General features: G+C 33.0%; 4 protein-coding genes across 22 annotated transcripts in view; 1 reads left to right on the top strand and 3 right to left on the bottom strand.

The window, feature by feature from the left end:
* drongo (Arf GTPase activating protein drongo) overlaps window positions 1-1,401 on the bottom strand; it is a 35,992-nt gene extending 34,591 nt beyond the window's left edge. For 6 of the 11 annotated variants that reach the window (XM_076413880.1, XM_076413878.1, XM_076413884.1 and 3 more), the window contains exon 1: window positions 1,108-1,374. In XM_076413880.1, coding sequence (XP_076269995.1) covers window positions 1,108-1,268 — 161 coding nt within the window. In that variant the 5' untranslated portion in view covers window positions 1,269-1,374. Of the gene's footprint in view, window positions 1-627; window positions 768-1,107 lie in introns of those variants that run through there. The other 5 variants (XM_076413891.1, XM_076413887.1, XM_076413886.1 and 2 more) reach the window with 3 other exon arrangements.
* Window positions 1,402-1,869: 468 nt separating this feature from the next.
* LOC143202407 (uncharacterized) lies at window positions 1,870-6,547 on the top strand. Of its 4 annotated transcripts, none has more exons than XM_076413910.1 (5): window positions 1,870-2,220; window positions 2,574-2,667; window positions 2,724-2,962; window positions 3,009-3,229; window positions 5,144-6,547. In XM_076413910.1, the coding sequence occupies exons 1-5, from the start codon at window positions 2,087-2,089 to the stop codon at window positions 5,311-5,313; spliced, it is 858 nt and encodes a 285-aa protein (XP_076270025.1). In that variant the 5' UTR covers window positions 1,870-2,086; the 3' UTR covers window positions 5,314-6,547. The 4 variants fall into 4 exon arrangements, with proteins under 4 accessions (XP_076270025.1, XP_076270028.1, XP_076270026.1 ...); XM_076413913.1 differs by having other exon boundaries at window positions 5,198-6,547; XM_076413911.1 differs by having other exon boundaries at window positions 3,012-3,229.
* Window positions 6,548-9,733: 3,186 nt separating this feature from the next.
* LOC143202412 (U6 snRNA-associated Sm-like protein LSm4) lies at window positions 9,734-11,474 on the bottom strand. Of its 6 annotated transcripts, none has more exons than XM_076413925.1 (5): window positions 10,489-10,630; window positions 10,386-10,427; window positions 10,237-10,335; window positions 10,003-10,186; window positions 9,734-9,946 (listed from the first exon to the last, which is right to left on the bottom strand). In XM_076413925.1, the coding sequence occupies exons 1-5, from the start codon at window positions 10,489-10,491 to the stop codon at window positions 9,876-9,878; spliced, it is 399 nt and encodes a 132-aa protein (XP_076270040.1). In that variant the 5' UTR covers window positions 10,492-10,630; the 3' UTR covers window positions 9,734-9,875. The 6 variants fall into 6 exon arrangements, 3 of the variants coding, with proteins under 3 accessions (XP_076270040.1, XP_076270038.1, XP_076270039.1); XR_013007159.1 differs by lacking the exons at window positions 9,734-9,946; window positions 10,003-10,186; window positions 10,237-10,335 and adding exons at window positions 10,722-10,811; window positions 10,943-11,269; window positions 11,318-11,474 and having other exon boundaries at window positions 10,489-10,670; XR_013007160.1 differs by lacking the exons at window positions 9,734-9,946; window positions 10,003-10,186; window positions 10,237-10,335 and adding exons at window positions 10,763-10,811; window positions 10,943-11,474 and having other exon boundaries at window positions 10,557-10,680.
* A 945-nt stretch (window positions 11,475-12,419) lies between these two features.
* LOC143202415 (uncharacterized) lies at window positions 12,420-12,967 on the bottom strand. The gene is made up of 2 exons (XM_076413928.1): window positions 12,810-12,967; window positions 12,420-12,742 (listed from the first exon to the last, which is right to left on the bottom strand). The coding sequence occupies exons 1-2, from the start codon at window positions 12,922-12,924 to the stop codon at window positions 12,522-12,524; spliced, it is 336 nt and encodes a 111-aa protein (XP_076270043.1). The 5' UTR covers window positions 12,925-12,967; the 3' UTR covers window positions 12,420-12,521.
* Window positions 12,968-12,975: the final 8 nt, after the last annotated feature.

Genomic DNA, 12,975 nt, shown 5'->3' on the forward strand with positions numbered 1-12,975 from the left:
AAACAATGGAAAGCGTCGACATTTTTAACAGCACGAACAGTTTTTCGAAAGTGACTCGGCGAAACCTTGGACCGTTTTTTAAGGCCACATCACTGTTCCTAATTCTCGCTATTCGTCAAACGATATTTCGCACTTTCCGGGATTCCTATCGCCGAATTGCGTCTTAAAACACGTGTCGTGACCGATTGCGATCCACTTCGGGCCGCTGAATATTCATTCTCGGTCCGTGACGAATTTTCCGGGAGTGGAAAAGCCTCGCTAGACTTACAATCGAGAAAATATCCATCGAAACACATCTGAAATGGTAATTTCGCCGCGAACAACTTTCCAATCTCACGTAGACAGCTCCGATTCGCAATGACGGAATAGCAGAAAACCACATAATATTAGGTTATGTTTATTTTTCAATTCCGCAGCAATAACAAACGAATCTCGATCTTATGTCACCTCGGTTCTAAGCACGACGCCGTCTCTAATTAAGGCCGCCGAGGTTAGAAATGTCAACTTTCCAGGTATCTAGAGCGCCGACATTAAAACAATCATCGGAAATCTCGATCCCAGCACTAAAAATATCCCAACGAACAACAGGTAGTAACTACATTATCTACGGAATGTCTCGTTACTCACCTTTATTAAGTGAATCACGGTTTATTTAACGATAAACTTGAACTGTGACACCTGACAGCGACGGGGTGAAAGAAAAACGGCAAACAAATGAGCGACGACGGACTGCGAGCGTTACCTGGCGATTTGAAAATAAAAGAAAGCGGCCACAGGCGTAACGTTAAATAGTTGAAAATCCGCGGAAGAAAAAAAAGCGGAGACCTCGAGTGGTGGGTAGTGAAGGGTGAAGCGGCGAGAATTTTTAAAAGCTCGCACGGCCTGTCAAAATGCGCTTTGCTAGCGTTACGGCGACGGACGTTTTACGATCTCGTTCAAAACAAATAACAAACTTAAAAATAAAGTCTACTATTGTTGTTTAATATCCCATCTACGTATATCACAATAGAAGCGTTTAGTAACAAAGATTACCGTCGCCTTTTTACACGATGCATTTATACGGAGAGACACTCTTTTATCTTAACTGATTCTTTAAACGGTACTTACAGGATTCCTGAACACTTTGTGCACACGAACGATCCGATGGTTACGTTCACATAGGTAGGGCCTCTTTGCCCACAGTCGAAACAGAATTTGTTTTGCGGCAATCCTCCTAGCTCCCTGAGCGTTTTCATGTTACTCTCGTCTTGTTTCTTCCGTGACGCCATTTCACTACACTTTACGCACTAGCAAAAATGTTCCGTAAAAATGTGATTGAAAAAATTCAAAACCGAAAACAAACAAAACCACCCAACAGACGAAAACTGACTGAGGATCCCGGTTGTCAAGTTGTATCATATGAATTCGTTGGTTACCAGTCGGCGTTGCCAATGCCTCGAATATCTCTCAACAAAAGGAATTATTCATTTTTTTATAAATTATTCCGTATACAAATCCTTAATGGTTTTAACAAAATATAATGAGGACATATGAATTTACAATATCACAATTTATATCTTGAAATTAAAAATGTTCCTTTTAGGGCTAGAATCATGTAAATAATATTTCGTGAAACATTTCGATACTCATGTCAACACAACATATTATCAATTAAATGTTATTTTATTCATATTTAATTTGGACATTTTTTGTTCTAAAATATAATAGCAAATCTATAAGAAAATATTAAAAAATAAAATGTAAATAAATAATTAATGTATATTGCGACATCTAACGACTTACTTCAGAACATATAGAAACATCACAACAGGTGCCTTATAAATTAGGCATTGAGAGATTTGGCAACGACGCATTAATGTTCTGACAGTTATAGCCTTCAGTAGATCAAAAAGTCAGAAACCGCTTTTCGTCTAGTTCGGTTTGTAAATCAAGCTTGGAGGAGCTTCTTTTTCATATCGAAGGCGCTATTCTATGGTTCGTGTTTTGTGAAAGTGATAATATTGTTTAAGGTGTGTTTGTTACACGGAAAAAGGACTGATTAAATGATAAAATAAAGGTCAAATGGTGGCAAGAAAAAACTGTTCAGATGTCGTCGTCCAACTCTGCCATGGATGTTGATGGGGCCCCCGGCCCCTTGAAGAGGTCCTCCAGCGCCCCGATGATTAATGAAGCGTCCAGCTCGGCCATGGCATCGGCTAGTTCCAGTAATTCTACACCGAGGTAGGTTATTGAATTTCATCCATTTTTGTATCCTTTAACGTTATTATATCAGAAAAGCTGCTGTAAAGTAAAAATGTATAAATCAAACTTGAACGAAACGGGGTTATAATAATTCAGACATTTCTGCGATAAAGTGGAGTTCTTTAATTTGTTATTTCGTTTCCTTATCAGTGTATCTGAATAATGTGCTTTCTAGCATAATAAGCTCTGAATAATCTGTTGAAAAGTTTACATGCGCATAATTTTTTTACGTAATTCTTTAAAAGTAAATCTTTACACTCAAAATAAAAGTCGCTTCTGGGAATTAATGGAATTGATTAAAGAAAATTAATTTAAGGCATTTTTCATTTCAGTGGTCAAACATCATTCAATAATTTATTTGGACCAGTCAATCCCACGAGAACTAGACGTTTCAGTGCCAGTTTTAGTCAAGTTCCAGGCTCACCGGTATGTTACACAGCCAGTATTAGTTTTGGACAATGAATTATGACTGTTGTTGATAGGTTGCAGGGCCACGTACACCGCGAATCAATCAAATTCGCCAAGAGGAACACGAGGTGCTGTCAAATTCGAGGGAGTTGGCCCATGAAAAAGAAATCCACAATGCAATGCAAATATCTCAATCTTGGGAGGATCTTAGCTTAATTGAGTCATCCGGAGAACCCAAAAACAGTAGAATGGGACCAATCCATGTCTCCCTACCCAACAATAGCTTTATGACAAATTCACCATCACCTACAAGGTTTCTATTACAAAGTTTTGTGAGTGGATGAGAGATTTTAGTATAGCAGTTGCAGGGGTTATGGATTCCAGAGTCCTACCAGGTCGAGACAAACTTTCATAAGAAGAAGCGAGAGTCCTGTATTTCGTCCTAGCCCACTTGGAGTTAAGAGAAAATTGGAAGATAAAGATATTGATTTTCATACTAGTCCGAGGGCTAAGAGGGTATATAGTTACTCAGCGAGTGATAGCAGGGGGCTCTTAACTACAACATCCACATCTCTACCAGGTAGGTTTGAGATTTACTGTCCCCAGTTTAATATTAAGGCATCAGAAAGTTTGATGATACTGTACTTAAGCATGACTTAATTGATTTTTAAATATTTGATTGATATGTGAATGATAATTATGTTAATGTCCTAGTTTAGATAATACAAGTTTTCAAGCCAGTTCATTATCATGTTTTGTGAGGTCATAAAATAAGAATTTTGTCCTTTCACTAAAATGGTGGTTGATGCTTTAATCTATTTACATTTTATGACCAACTGATCCTTTTACCTGCCTTTACCAATATCTAACTTTCCAAGGAATTTTTATTATATAATTTGGGATGGGACTTATTTCAAACAGCAAGGATCATTAAGCTTATACCTGAGGCAGTAGAGTTGTAACATCACAATACCATGGATAATCCCAGGTAATGGTGTTGTTCCTTTAGTTTTATTTCTATATTTTTAAGGATTTTTGTTGAATAAGCGAGAGTCTTCCCATTTTTCTTATCATCAGTAAAAATTTTTTTTTTCCAGTTGTCATTCTTTATAAACTACAGTATTTTCAATCATTTTGTGTGTTCTAATTAAAGACACTAGCAATATTTGCCACATGCTAGTGAATTAAACTCTAAATATCAAAATTATATTGCTATTTTAACAAAAATATCTTTTGTTGGTATGTTAGAAAGATCAGATCAACTGCTCTTTGAACCAAACCATATATATATTGGCAGTTTTGTATATAAAAAATAATTGTGTGTAAAAGGTCTTGAAATGTTCAAAATGAGTTTAAAACAAATTACAGTTACAAAATAGTTTTTATGTGCATCTTTTTTTTGCTAATTAGGATCAAAGAGGGCGGTACAAATAATCTTAGCAAAATATAGCCACTTTTTTTTTAATAAGATGTGATTCTGATGAAGATAATTTTTAACAATATTAGTTACCATCCAATAATGTTTAGTTTCCTTTTGTAAAATTTGTAAAAAATGAAAACGGTACAAATAACCCACCATGGCCTACTTTAAGTAACACGTTATTTTGTTTTTTGTAATTATGTTTTTATACAAGCAATATCAATCTGATTTAGATCAAACAAGGTTTTATTTTTTCTTAAAGAACGGCCTTTCTTTATTTTTATATAAAATTAGTGATGGTACAAATTATCTACTTAAAACGGGGGTTGCAATTTTGGTGTCTAGTTTTCCAGAACTCAGGATAGTACAAATGGCTTACTGGAAAAATATGCAGTTGAAAAGAAGCTATAAAATATAAAGATTTTAATATAAGAGCAAAATGGTACAAATGACCTACTTTAAGAGACACGTTACTGTTTTGTTTAAAAAAAATATTGAACACTGCAATCAGCTCAGTAATGTTTAGCTTGTTTTTTCTTATTAATGTTTTCTATGACAATGAGCTGTGCCAATAATTTATTTAAGCAACATGTTGCTATTTTGTTTTAAAAATCTGTTTTTGAGCAAAAATTATTTTCAGACTAAAAATGTGGATGGCCTTTAAATATATTTAGTTTTTTTTTTCACAATTTGCAATAAATAATACGAATAATTATTTTAAGAAATACTTTGCAATATTTCTTTAAACATCTCATTATTAAAAAGAAGCCTAATTCAGCGTTATTAAGAATGATTAAATAATAACTTTTTTTCTTTTTACTTTACTAAAAAACCAAGTTGTAATATTGTTTTAAAAAGAAGCCAAAGCAATCTGGTGTAGGTTCCAGAGTTGACATCATTCATTTGTTAAATTAGCATCAATATAATTTTGATCTTAAGAAACCTGCTGTTGAGAAAGAAGCCAAAATAATCAGATATTTCTCGTTGGTCAACGTCAGGTTTGGTTTCTTTCTGAACCAGCACCCTCATTTGTTATAATCAAAGGTTCCGGTACAAACAACATCATTTGTACAGGGTCTTTGAGCTCCGTGGGTACTCCGGAGAGTCTTTCAAGTGCCGATTCTCCAGGTTCGGGATTTGCCTTCAGAAACGTGGACAGCCCGTCGCCGACCCTCCAAGCCGGACAGGGGGAGCCCATGATGGTGGGTAAGAACGACCATGACATGACCGAGGGCCCTAGTTAATAAGGGGCGGCCCTACCTCTCCGCTCGTTCGTAACCTCCACCCTTGACGTGTACAGGGGAGCACAGTGTATGTTATTTGTCCAAAACAGTTCTTGCCTTAATTAAAAAGAAGAGAGAGAGAGAGAGAGAGATATATATACGCCTTCGAATCTCATAAACGATTATGTTTTAGTGGTAGTTACCCCTACCAACCCCCTGTATACAGTGTTCGTTGTTAACTTTTTTTACAGATAAGATCAACAAAAAAAAAACCAAACCATGTGTAATATAATGAATTAGTGATAGGTGTTAGTTCGTAAAAACTCTAGGAAAATTTTTAGGAAGCTCAAAGTACAGGATGACTCGTGCATCGTTCATACCTAAACCGAGTTATTTCGTTTCTCTATTGTCCTGTACTTTGACGATTCTTGTTGCCATATTATCAATTATTTACTGTAACCTTAAGAAACTGATCACCGAAATCGCGGTGTGCTGCTGCGCTGTTTAAAAATCTTTTTGTTTTATATGTATATACTTCTATCCGTATCTGTCACGCCTCTTGAATTCTCATGATATTATAAACTGTTAAATACTTTCATGAAGTGTGATACTAATTAAAAGAAGAAACGCCAAAAAACCCTATATTACCATCGTCATACTCTGAACGTTATCATTGATTAACCATCATGTAACTTGTATCAGATGGACACCCTATATATATTTTTATATAAAGTTTTAATTGTGGATGGAGGAGAATGGCCTGCGTACGTTTCCCGCCTCACTATCAGGAAAACTACGGAGGCGCTCTCCGATTTTTTTTGTTTCTAGTCTTTAAATATATTCTACAAATTAAATGTAAAAAAGGAAAAAGACTTTGATAGGTGCTAGGTGGAACGTTCGACCTATTTCAGTTCTTTTTTTTTAACGTCGTCGTATGTTGTAAATAATTTTGTACATAACAGTTAGAGTGATAGTTTCTTATATCCAAATTAAGAATCACCATACAATACATTGTATAGTTTAGTAGGAATGAAATGGGTAAATAAACTGTAAGGTAAAATTGTATGAATCATTCGTCAAAGTTTGTTTTTTTTTCTAATTAATATATTACATTTATATATAATTGTGTAAAAAATCATAGAGACTGATAATTTTAAATAACCAAAATACCTGCTAGTTACTTGGGTCTTGTATGATACCGTAATGTTTTGTGTATTATCAATATTTATTTCTGAAATAAAACATCTCAAAACTGCCCCACTGCTTTTTATTTAAATAATCCATCTTAGCTCTGGTTGAGAGCAAGTTTATTTGAAAAAAATGTAGTATTGTTATCTACTGTAAGGAAAATGATCGAAATCGCGGTGTGCTGCGGTATTGAAAATTTTTCGTTTGTATATATATACTTCTATGTGCATCTCTCACCCTCCTTCAGTTCTCATCATATAAAACTCTTAAATACTTTCATGAAGTGTGATACTAATTAAAAGAAAAAACGCCAGAAAGCTATATATTACCATTATCATACTGTTAATGTTATTATTGATCAACCATCATGTCACTTATATCAAATGGACACCCTATATATATTTTTTATATAGTTTTAATTGTAGATTAACGAAAATGGCCTGGGTACCTTTCCCACTATCAGGAAAACTACAGAGGCGCTCTTCCATTTTTTTAAATTTCTAGTCTTTAAATATATTCTACAAATTAAATGTAAAAAAGGAAAAAGACTGATAGGTGCTAGGTGGAACGTTCGACCTATTTCAGTTCATTTTTTTTAACGTCGTCGTATGTTGTAAATAATTTTGTACATAACAGTTAGAGCGATAGTTTCTTATATCCAAATTAAGAATCACCATACAATACATTGTATAGTTTAGTAGGAATGAAATGGGTAAATAAACTGTAAGGTAAAATTGTATGAATCATTCGTCAAAGTTTGTTTTTTTTCTAATTAATATATTACATTTATATATAATTGTGTAAAAAATCATAGAGACTGATAATTTTAAATAACCAAAATACCTGCTAGTTACTTGGGTCTTGTATGATACCGTAATGTTTTGTGTATTATCAATATTTATTTCTGAAATAAAACATCTCAAAACTGCCCCACTGCTTTTTATTTAAATAATCCATCTTGTTAGCTCTGGTTGAGAGCAAGTTTATTTGAAAAAAATGTAGTATTGTTATCTACTGTAAGGAAAATGATCGAAATCGTGGTGTGCTGCGGTATTGAAAATTTTTCGTTTGTATATATATACTTCTATGTGCATCTCTCACCCTCCTTCAGTTCTCATCATATAAAACTCTTAAATACTTTCATGAAGTGTGATACTAATTAAAAGAAAAAACGCCAGAAAGCTATATATTACCATTATCATACTGTTAATGTTATTATTGATCAACCATCATGTCACTTATATCAAATGGACACCCTATATATATTTTTTATATAGTTTTAATTGTAGATTAACGAAAATGGCCTGGGTACCTTTCCCACTATCAGGAAAACTACAGAGGCGCTCTTCCATTTTTTTTAATTTCTAGTCTTTAAATATATTCTACAAATTAAATGTAAAAAAGGAAAAAGACTTTGATAGGTGCTAGGTGGAACGTCCGACCTATTTCAGTTCTTTTTTTTTAACGTCGTCGTATGTTGTAAATAATTTTGTACATAACAGTTAGAGCGATAGTTTCTTATATCCAAATTAAGAATCACCATACAATACATTGTATAGTTTAGTAGGAATGAAATGGGTAAATAAACTGTAAGGTAAAATTGTATGAATCATTCGTCAAAGTTTGTTTTTTTTCTAATTAATATATTACATTTATATATAATTGTGTAAAAAATCATAGAGACTGATAATTTTAAATAACCAAAATACCTGCTAGTTACTTGGGTCTTGTATGATACCGTAATGTTTTGTGTATTATCAATATTTATTTCTGAAATAAAACATCTCAAAACTGCCCCACTGCTTTTTATTTAAATAATCCATCTTGTTAGCTCTGGTTGAGAGCAAGTTTATTTGAAAAAAATGTAGTATTGTTATCTACTGTAAGGAAAATGATCGAAATCGCGGTGTGCTGCGGTATTGAAAATTTTTCGTTTGTATATATATACTTCTATGTGCATCTCTCACCCTCCTTCAGTTCTCATCATATAAAACTCTTAAATACTTTCATGAAGTGTGATACTAATTAAAAGAAAAAACGCCAGAAAGCTATATATTACCATTATCATACTGTTAATGTTATTATTGATCAACCATCATGTCACTTATATCAAATGGACACCCTATATATATTTTTTATATAGTTTTAATTGTAGATTAACGAAAATGGCCTGGGTACCTTTCCCACTATCAGGAAAACTACAGAGGCGCTCTTCCATTTTTTTTAATTTCTAGTCTTTAAATATATTCTACAAATTAAATGTAAAAAAGGAAAAAGACTGATAGGTGCTAGGTGGAACGTTCGACCTATTTCAGTTCATTTTTTTTAACGTCGTCGTATGTTGTAAATAATTTTGTACATAACAGTTAGAGCGATAGTTTCTTATATCCAAATTAAGAATCACCATACAATACATTGTATAGTTTAGTAGGAATGAAATGGGTAAATAAACTGTAAGGTAAAATTGTATGAATCATTCGTCAAAGTTTGTTTTTTTTCTAATTAATATATTACATTTATATATAATTGTGTAAAAAATCATAGAGACTGATAATTTTAAATAACCAAAATACCTGCTAGTTACTTGGGTCTTGTATGATACCGTAATGTTTTGTGTATTATCAATATTTATTTCTGAAATAAAACATCTCAAAACTGCCCCACTGCTTTTTATTTAAATAATCCATCTTGTTAGCTCTGGTTGAGAGCAAGTTTATTTGAAAAAAATGTAGTATTGTTATCTACTGTAAGGAAAATGGTCGAAATCGCGGTGTGCTGCGGTATTGAAAATCTTTCTTTTGTATGTATATACTTCTATCTGCATCTGTCACCCTCCTTCAGTTCTCGTGATATAAAACTCTTAAATACTTTCATGAAGTGTGATACTAATTAAAAGAAGAAACGCCAGAAAGCTATATATTACCATTGTCACACTGTGAATGTTATTATTGATCAACCATCATGTAACTTGTATCAAATGGACACCCTACTATATATATATATATATATATATATATATATATATATATATTGTATAGTTTTAATTGTAGATTAAGGAGATGGGTACGTTTCCCACCTCACTATCAGGAAAACTACAGAAGCGCTCTTCCATTTTTTTAATTTCTAGTCTTTAAATATATTCTACAAATTAAATGTAAAAAAGGAAAAAGACTGATAGGTGCTAGGTGGAACGTTCGACCTATTTAAGTCCTTTTTTTTTATTGTCGTCGTATGTTATAAATAATTACACAAGTTCACAATAGACTTTATTTTAACAATCCTTATTGTTTACTATGATTAACATTTAGAAAAGCTTCTTTTAAAGAAGTGTATAGTCTTTACTATCAATATATTAGTTTAGTCAATCTCGAAAAACTAAAAGTATTCATACACGTTTATTTGGGTTTTTGTTTTTGGAAGAGTTTTTGTGGACCACCAGGTTTATTTCCTCTACCGCCAAAGTTTCCTGAAATTGACCGTGTTATTAGTAATAAGTCAAAAAGAGACTTATCCACAGTATACCTCTAGCTGCAGGTCGGTTTCTTTGATTCTGGCCTCCTCGACCGCCCTTTTGATCCCTAGATTGTTTATTTTTGATCATAGTCTCCTCTTTGACCATGTCAATAACTTCATCAGGGATACGCAAATATTTAATGGTACTCCCTCTGATATAACATTCAGGCATCCTCCAGAACTTATCACCTTCCTAACACAAGGCAAAAAAATTAGTCTGCTGAAACTCTATCTCTGTATTACCCTTGAAGTGCAGATCACTTCCCTCAAGTTTATATTCATCCAATTATCGCAGCTAACCAAATGTCCGTTATAAGTCTCACCATTTTTTAACTCCACCAACTAAAACAAAAACTGAATACTAATTTTCACAAAGACATACCTTAAAATACCATTGGGTGATTTTGAGCGGTCCGTAAAAGCGACAATGGCAACTGTAAATTGAAAGAAACACATGAAAAAAAACGGATTTTAATACATTACAATGTATATTACCATTTTAAATTCCGAGATTACCCTTAACCAATGAATAACAAAATTACGCTAAACAGTTTGTAACTTATCTACCATAACCTCCAAGACTTCTTTTCTTGATATATGGCGCTTTATTCAAGTTGATTAAAGTTTTGTACAAATTGTATTATAACTAATTCGTAAGTGACTAAAGCGTTTGCCATCTATAAATAACTAGATAAAAACACGTATTATTTGTATTATTATTTATATACCGATAGAAGCAGTGAACGTCGTACTTTAAAAAAATTCATACCCGTTAATATCATAGTGCCTGATGAGGCGTGTAGTAAAAGCCTGTCAATCTAAAAGGATGTTAATTATTAGGGATATCGGTCGCGAAAAAAATCGATATATCGATATTAAAATAAAAAATATATCGAGATATATTTTTCGGCATACCTAGCCTGTTTTAATAGTTTTTTTATATCTTTACCTCACTGTTGTATATATCGGAAGGTACCGACACCAAGGCATCGATTATATTTTCGTTTTCTGTATGAACGGAACCGCCATAATGACACAACAAACTGACACGAGCTAACATCAACGTCAATTTAAAACATGACAGTATCCGTTTGAAATGTATTTCGTAAGTGTAGCTAACTGCAATGGCAACAAAGCTTTGTAGTAACAGATAAAACATGTTCAACAAGTAAGCCACGACTATAAGGAACCCCAGGGATGAGTTTAATAGTCGACAGAGGCGCGATAAGTTTGTGTAATCCTGTGTTATAGTGCGCCATACATGGATGTTATCGATCTGAAACTGAGAAATTAACCTCAAATAATTCAGAATGGATTTTCTTACTCTGACTTTGGACATGAAATTGATTCTCCTTCGAATCTGTCGAAGTCTAGCCGAAAAATATATGCTCACGAATATAATAGGCAACTCTTTGAAGGAGCACAAAAACAGTTTTTGCAAATAGGTCACCTTGAAGTCAAAGCCGTTATTAAATTAATAAAGTACGTCTTCGGTTAAAATTACAGCGATCACTACGTCAGAAATAACTTGTGGAAAGGACGATTTGGACCAGTTAAACAGGATTCCAGCGGTGTAGAATTGTATAATTGTTAAAATGAAATAAACTGTAAAAAACATTATTTATGTCTTAGGAAATTTTATAATAATTGCGTGAAAAGTTAAACCTTTTTTAATTAAATTCAAAATTTCAGTTCTTTCAAAGTTTCAGTAATATAAATTATTCGGTAATGTAATGAGAAACAGAAATAAAATAGTTGGACAACGATCAAAATATATAATAATTGCATGGAGCAATATCTGCACTGTATAGTGGATACGGTCTCTGACGCAGGTTCTTTTTGTGGTCGCTTTTTTTATTAGATGTAGTTTTTTGTCAGATAAGAAGCATGTCAAATAGTTGTAAATTTGTAAATTTAGAAACAAATAAAATGACAGATGACGTTTGATATCATCTGTACTAATAATTATTTTTAACAATATACATCAACCAAATAATCTTTGAAAAACGTGGATGACTTTTGGACGCACCACTTAAATTATTTTCTAAGTTCACGTAATGTATATCCCGTCCAATAAAACAGCCGACGCACGTCATCAAAATTTATGACGTCGACACGTCGCAATGTTGCCCCGTCAACTTTCACTTGGTTTATAACGTTTGGCGCTTTATAACATCTCATTTTTATCGCTAACGCTTTTAATGAATTTTATAGATATTTGACAACAGAGCCGACCAGTACCAACACAAATCGAATTTTATAATTAGGAGACTTTAATTAACAAAATGAGACAGAATATTTATATTAGTATTATGTCTAAATATATTTAAATTTGGCGCGGCAACATTGCGTTATACATTTCGATGGAAAGGCTATAGTTCGTCCAATAAAAAGCCATGAAAATGTTTGACGTGATCACGTCGCAATGTTGCCGCATCAATTTAGAGATTTTGTTCCAATGCTTCAATTACCACCGCTAATATTTTAAAGAATTTTATAGGAATTTGGCAACATGGCTCATGGCTCTTTTAGTATAAAATGACGAGCAGTAGAACATAACCTAAAATATAGAGAATCCCAGCTGTTATGAAAATATTGAATATGCGTTTGGGATAGAAATCGAGTTCTTCGTAGTTCTTCATAGTTCTGTCAATATAATCAAACTGCCGTGATATCAACGACCACTTTGATGCCAGATACATGAAATATGCCATCAGTATTAGACATTCGGTATTAATAAGAAAATAACCTAAAAATATTATTAACGAATATAACGTTTCTCCATAATCTTGTATGGTTACAATATCAAAACTCACCTATGTAAGTTGTAACAGTAAATGACCACCTGTAGAAAATATGGTAATGTATTTTAAATGATGCCACATACAGAAAAAAATTGAAGACAGCGCTCAGGAATTTTCCTGAAAGCATATCACTATGATGTCAACAATTTTTTTCCTATTTTTGTTTTCTTTTAGAGTG

Source organism: Rhynchophorus ferrugineus, unplaced genomic scaffold (genome assembly GCF_030347505.1).
Source record: "Rhynchophorus ferrugineus isolate W39M unplaced genomic scaffold, kcgeb_rfMv2 rfM9, whole genome shotgun sequence".
Classification (NCBI taxonomy): domain Eukaryota; kingdom Metazoa; phylum Arthropoda; class Insecta; order Coleoptera; family Curculionidae; genus Rhynchophorus; species Rhynchophorus ferrugineus.

What these genes read in the sequence shown, in the direction of transcription:
- LOC143202412 (XM_076413923.1), bottom strand. Translation starts at nt 11,332, where the DNA reads ATGTCCAAAGTCAGAGTAAGAAAATCCATTCTGAATTATTTGAGGTTA. An exon ending in CCGATATATACAACAGTGAG is followed by an intron (nt 10,812 to 10,942) that starts GTAAAGATATAA and finishes ACATCCTTTTAG; the next exon opens with ATTGACAGGCTTTTACTACA. An exon ending in GACGTTCACTGCTTCTATCG is followed by an intron (nt 10,671 to 10,721) that starts GTATATAAATAA and finishes AGTTATTTATAG; the next exon opens with ATGGCAAACGCTTTAGTCAC.
- LOC143202415 (XM_076413928.1), bottom strand. Translation starts at nt 12,924, where the DNA reads ATGCTTTCAGGAAAATTCCTGAGCGCTGTCTTCAATTTTTTTCTGTAT. An exon ending in TACTGTTACAACTTACATAG is followed by an intron (nt 12,743 to 12,809) that starts GTGAGTTTTGAT and finishes TAATATTTTTAG; the next exon opens with GTTATTTTCTTATTAATACC.
- LOC143202407 (XM_076413910.1), top strand. Translation starts at nt 2,087, where the DNA reads ATGTCGTCGTCCAACTCTGCCATGGATGTTGATGGGGCCCCCGGCCCC. An exon ending in TCCAGTAATTCTACACCGAG is followed by an intron (nt 2,221 to 2,573) that starts GTAGGTTATTGA and finishes TTTTCATTTCAG; the next exon opens with TGGTCAAACATCATTCAATA. An exon ending in AACATCCACATCTCTACCAG is followed by an intron (nt 3,230 to 5,143) that starts GTAGGTTTGAGA and finishes TCATTTGTACAG; the next exon opens with GGTCTTTGAGCTCCGTGGGT.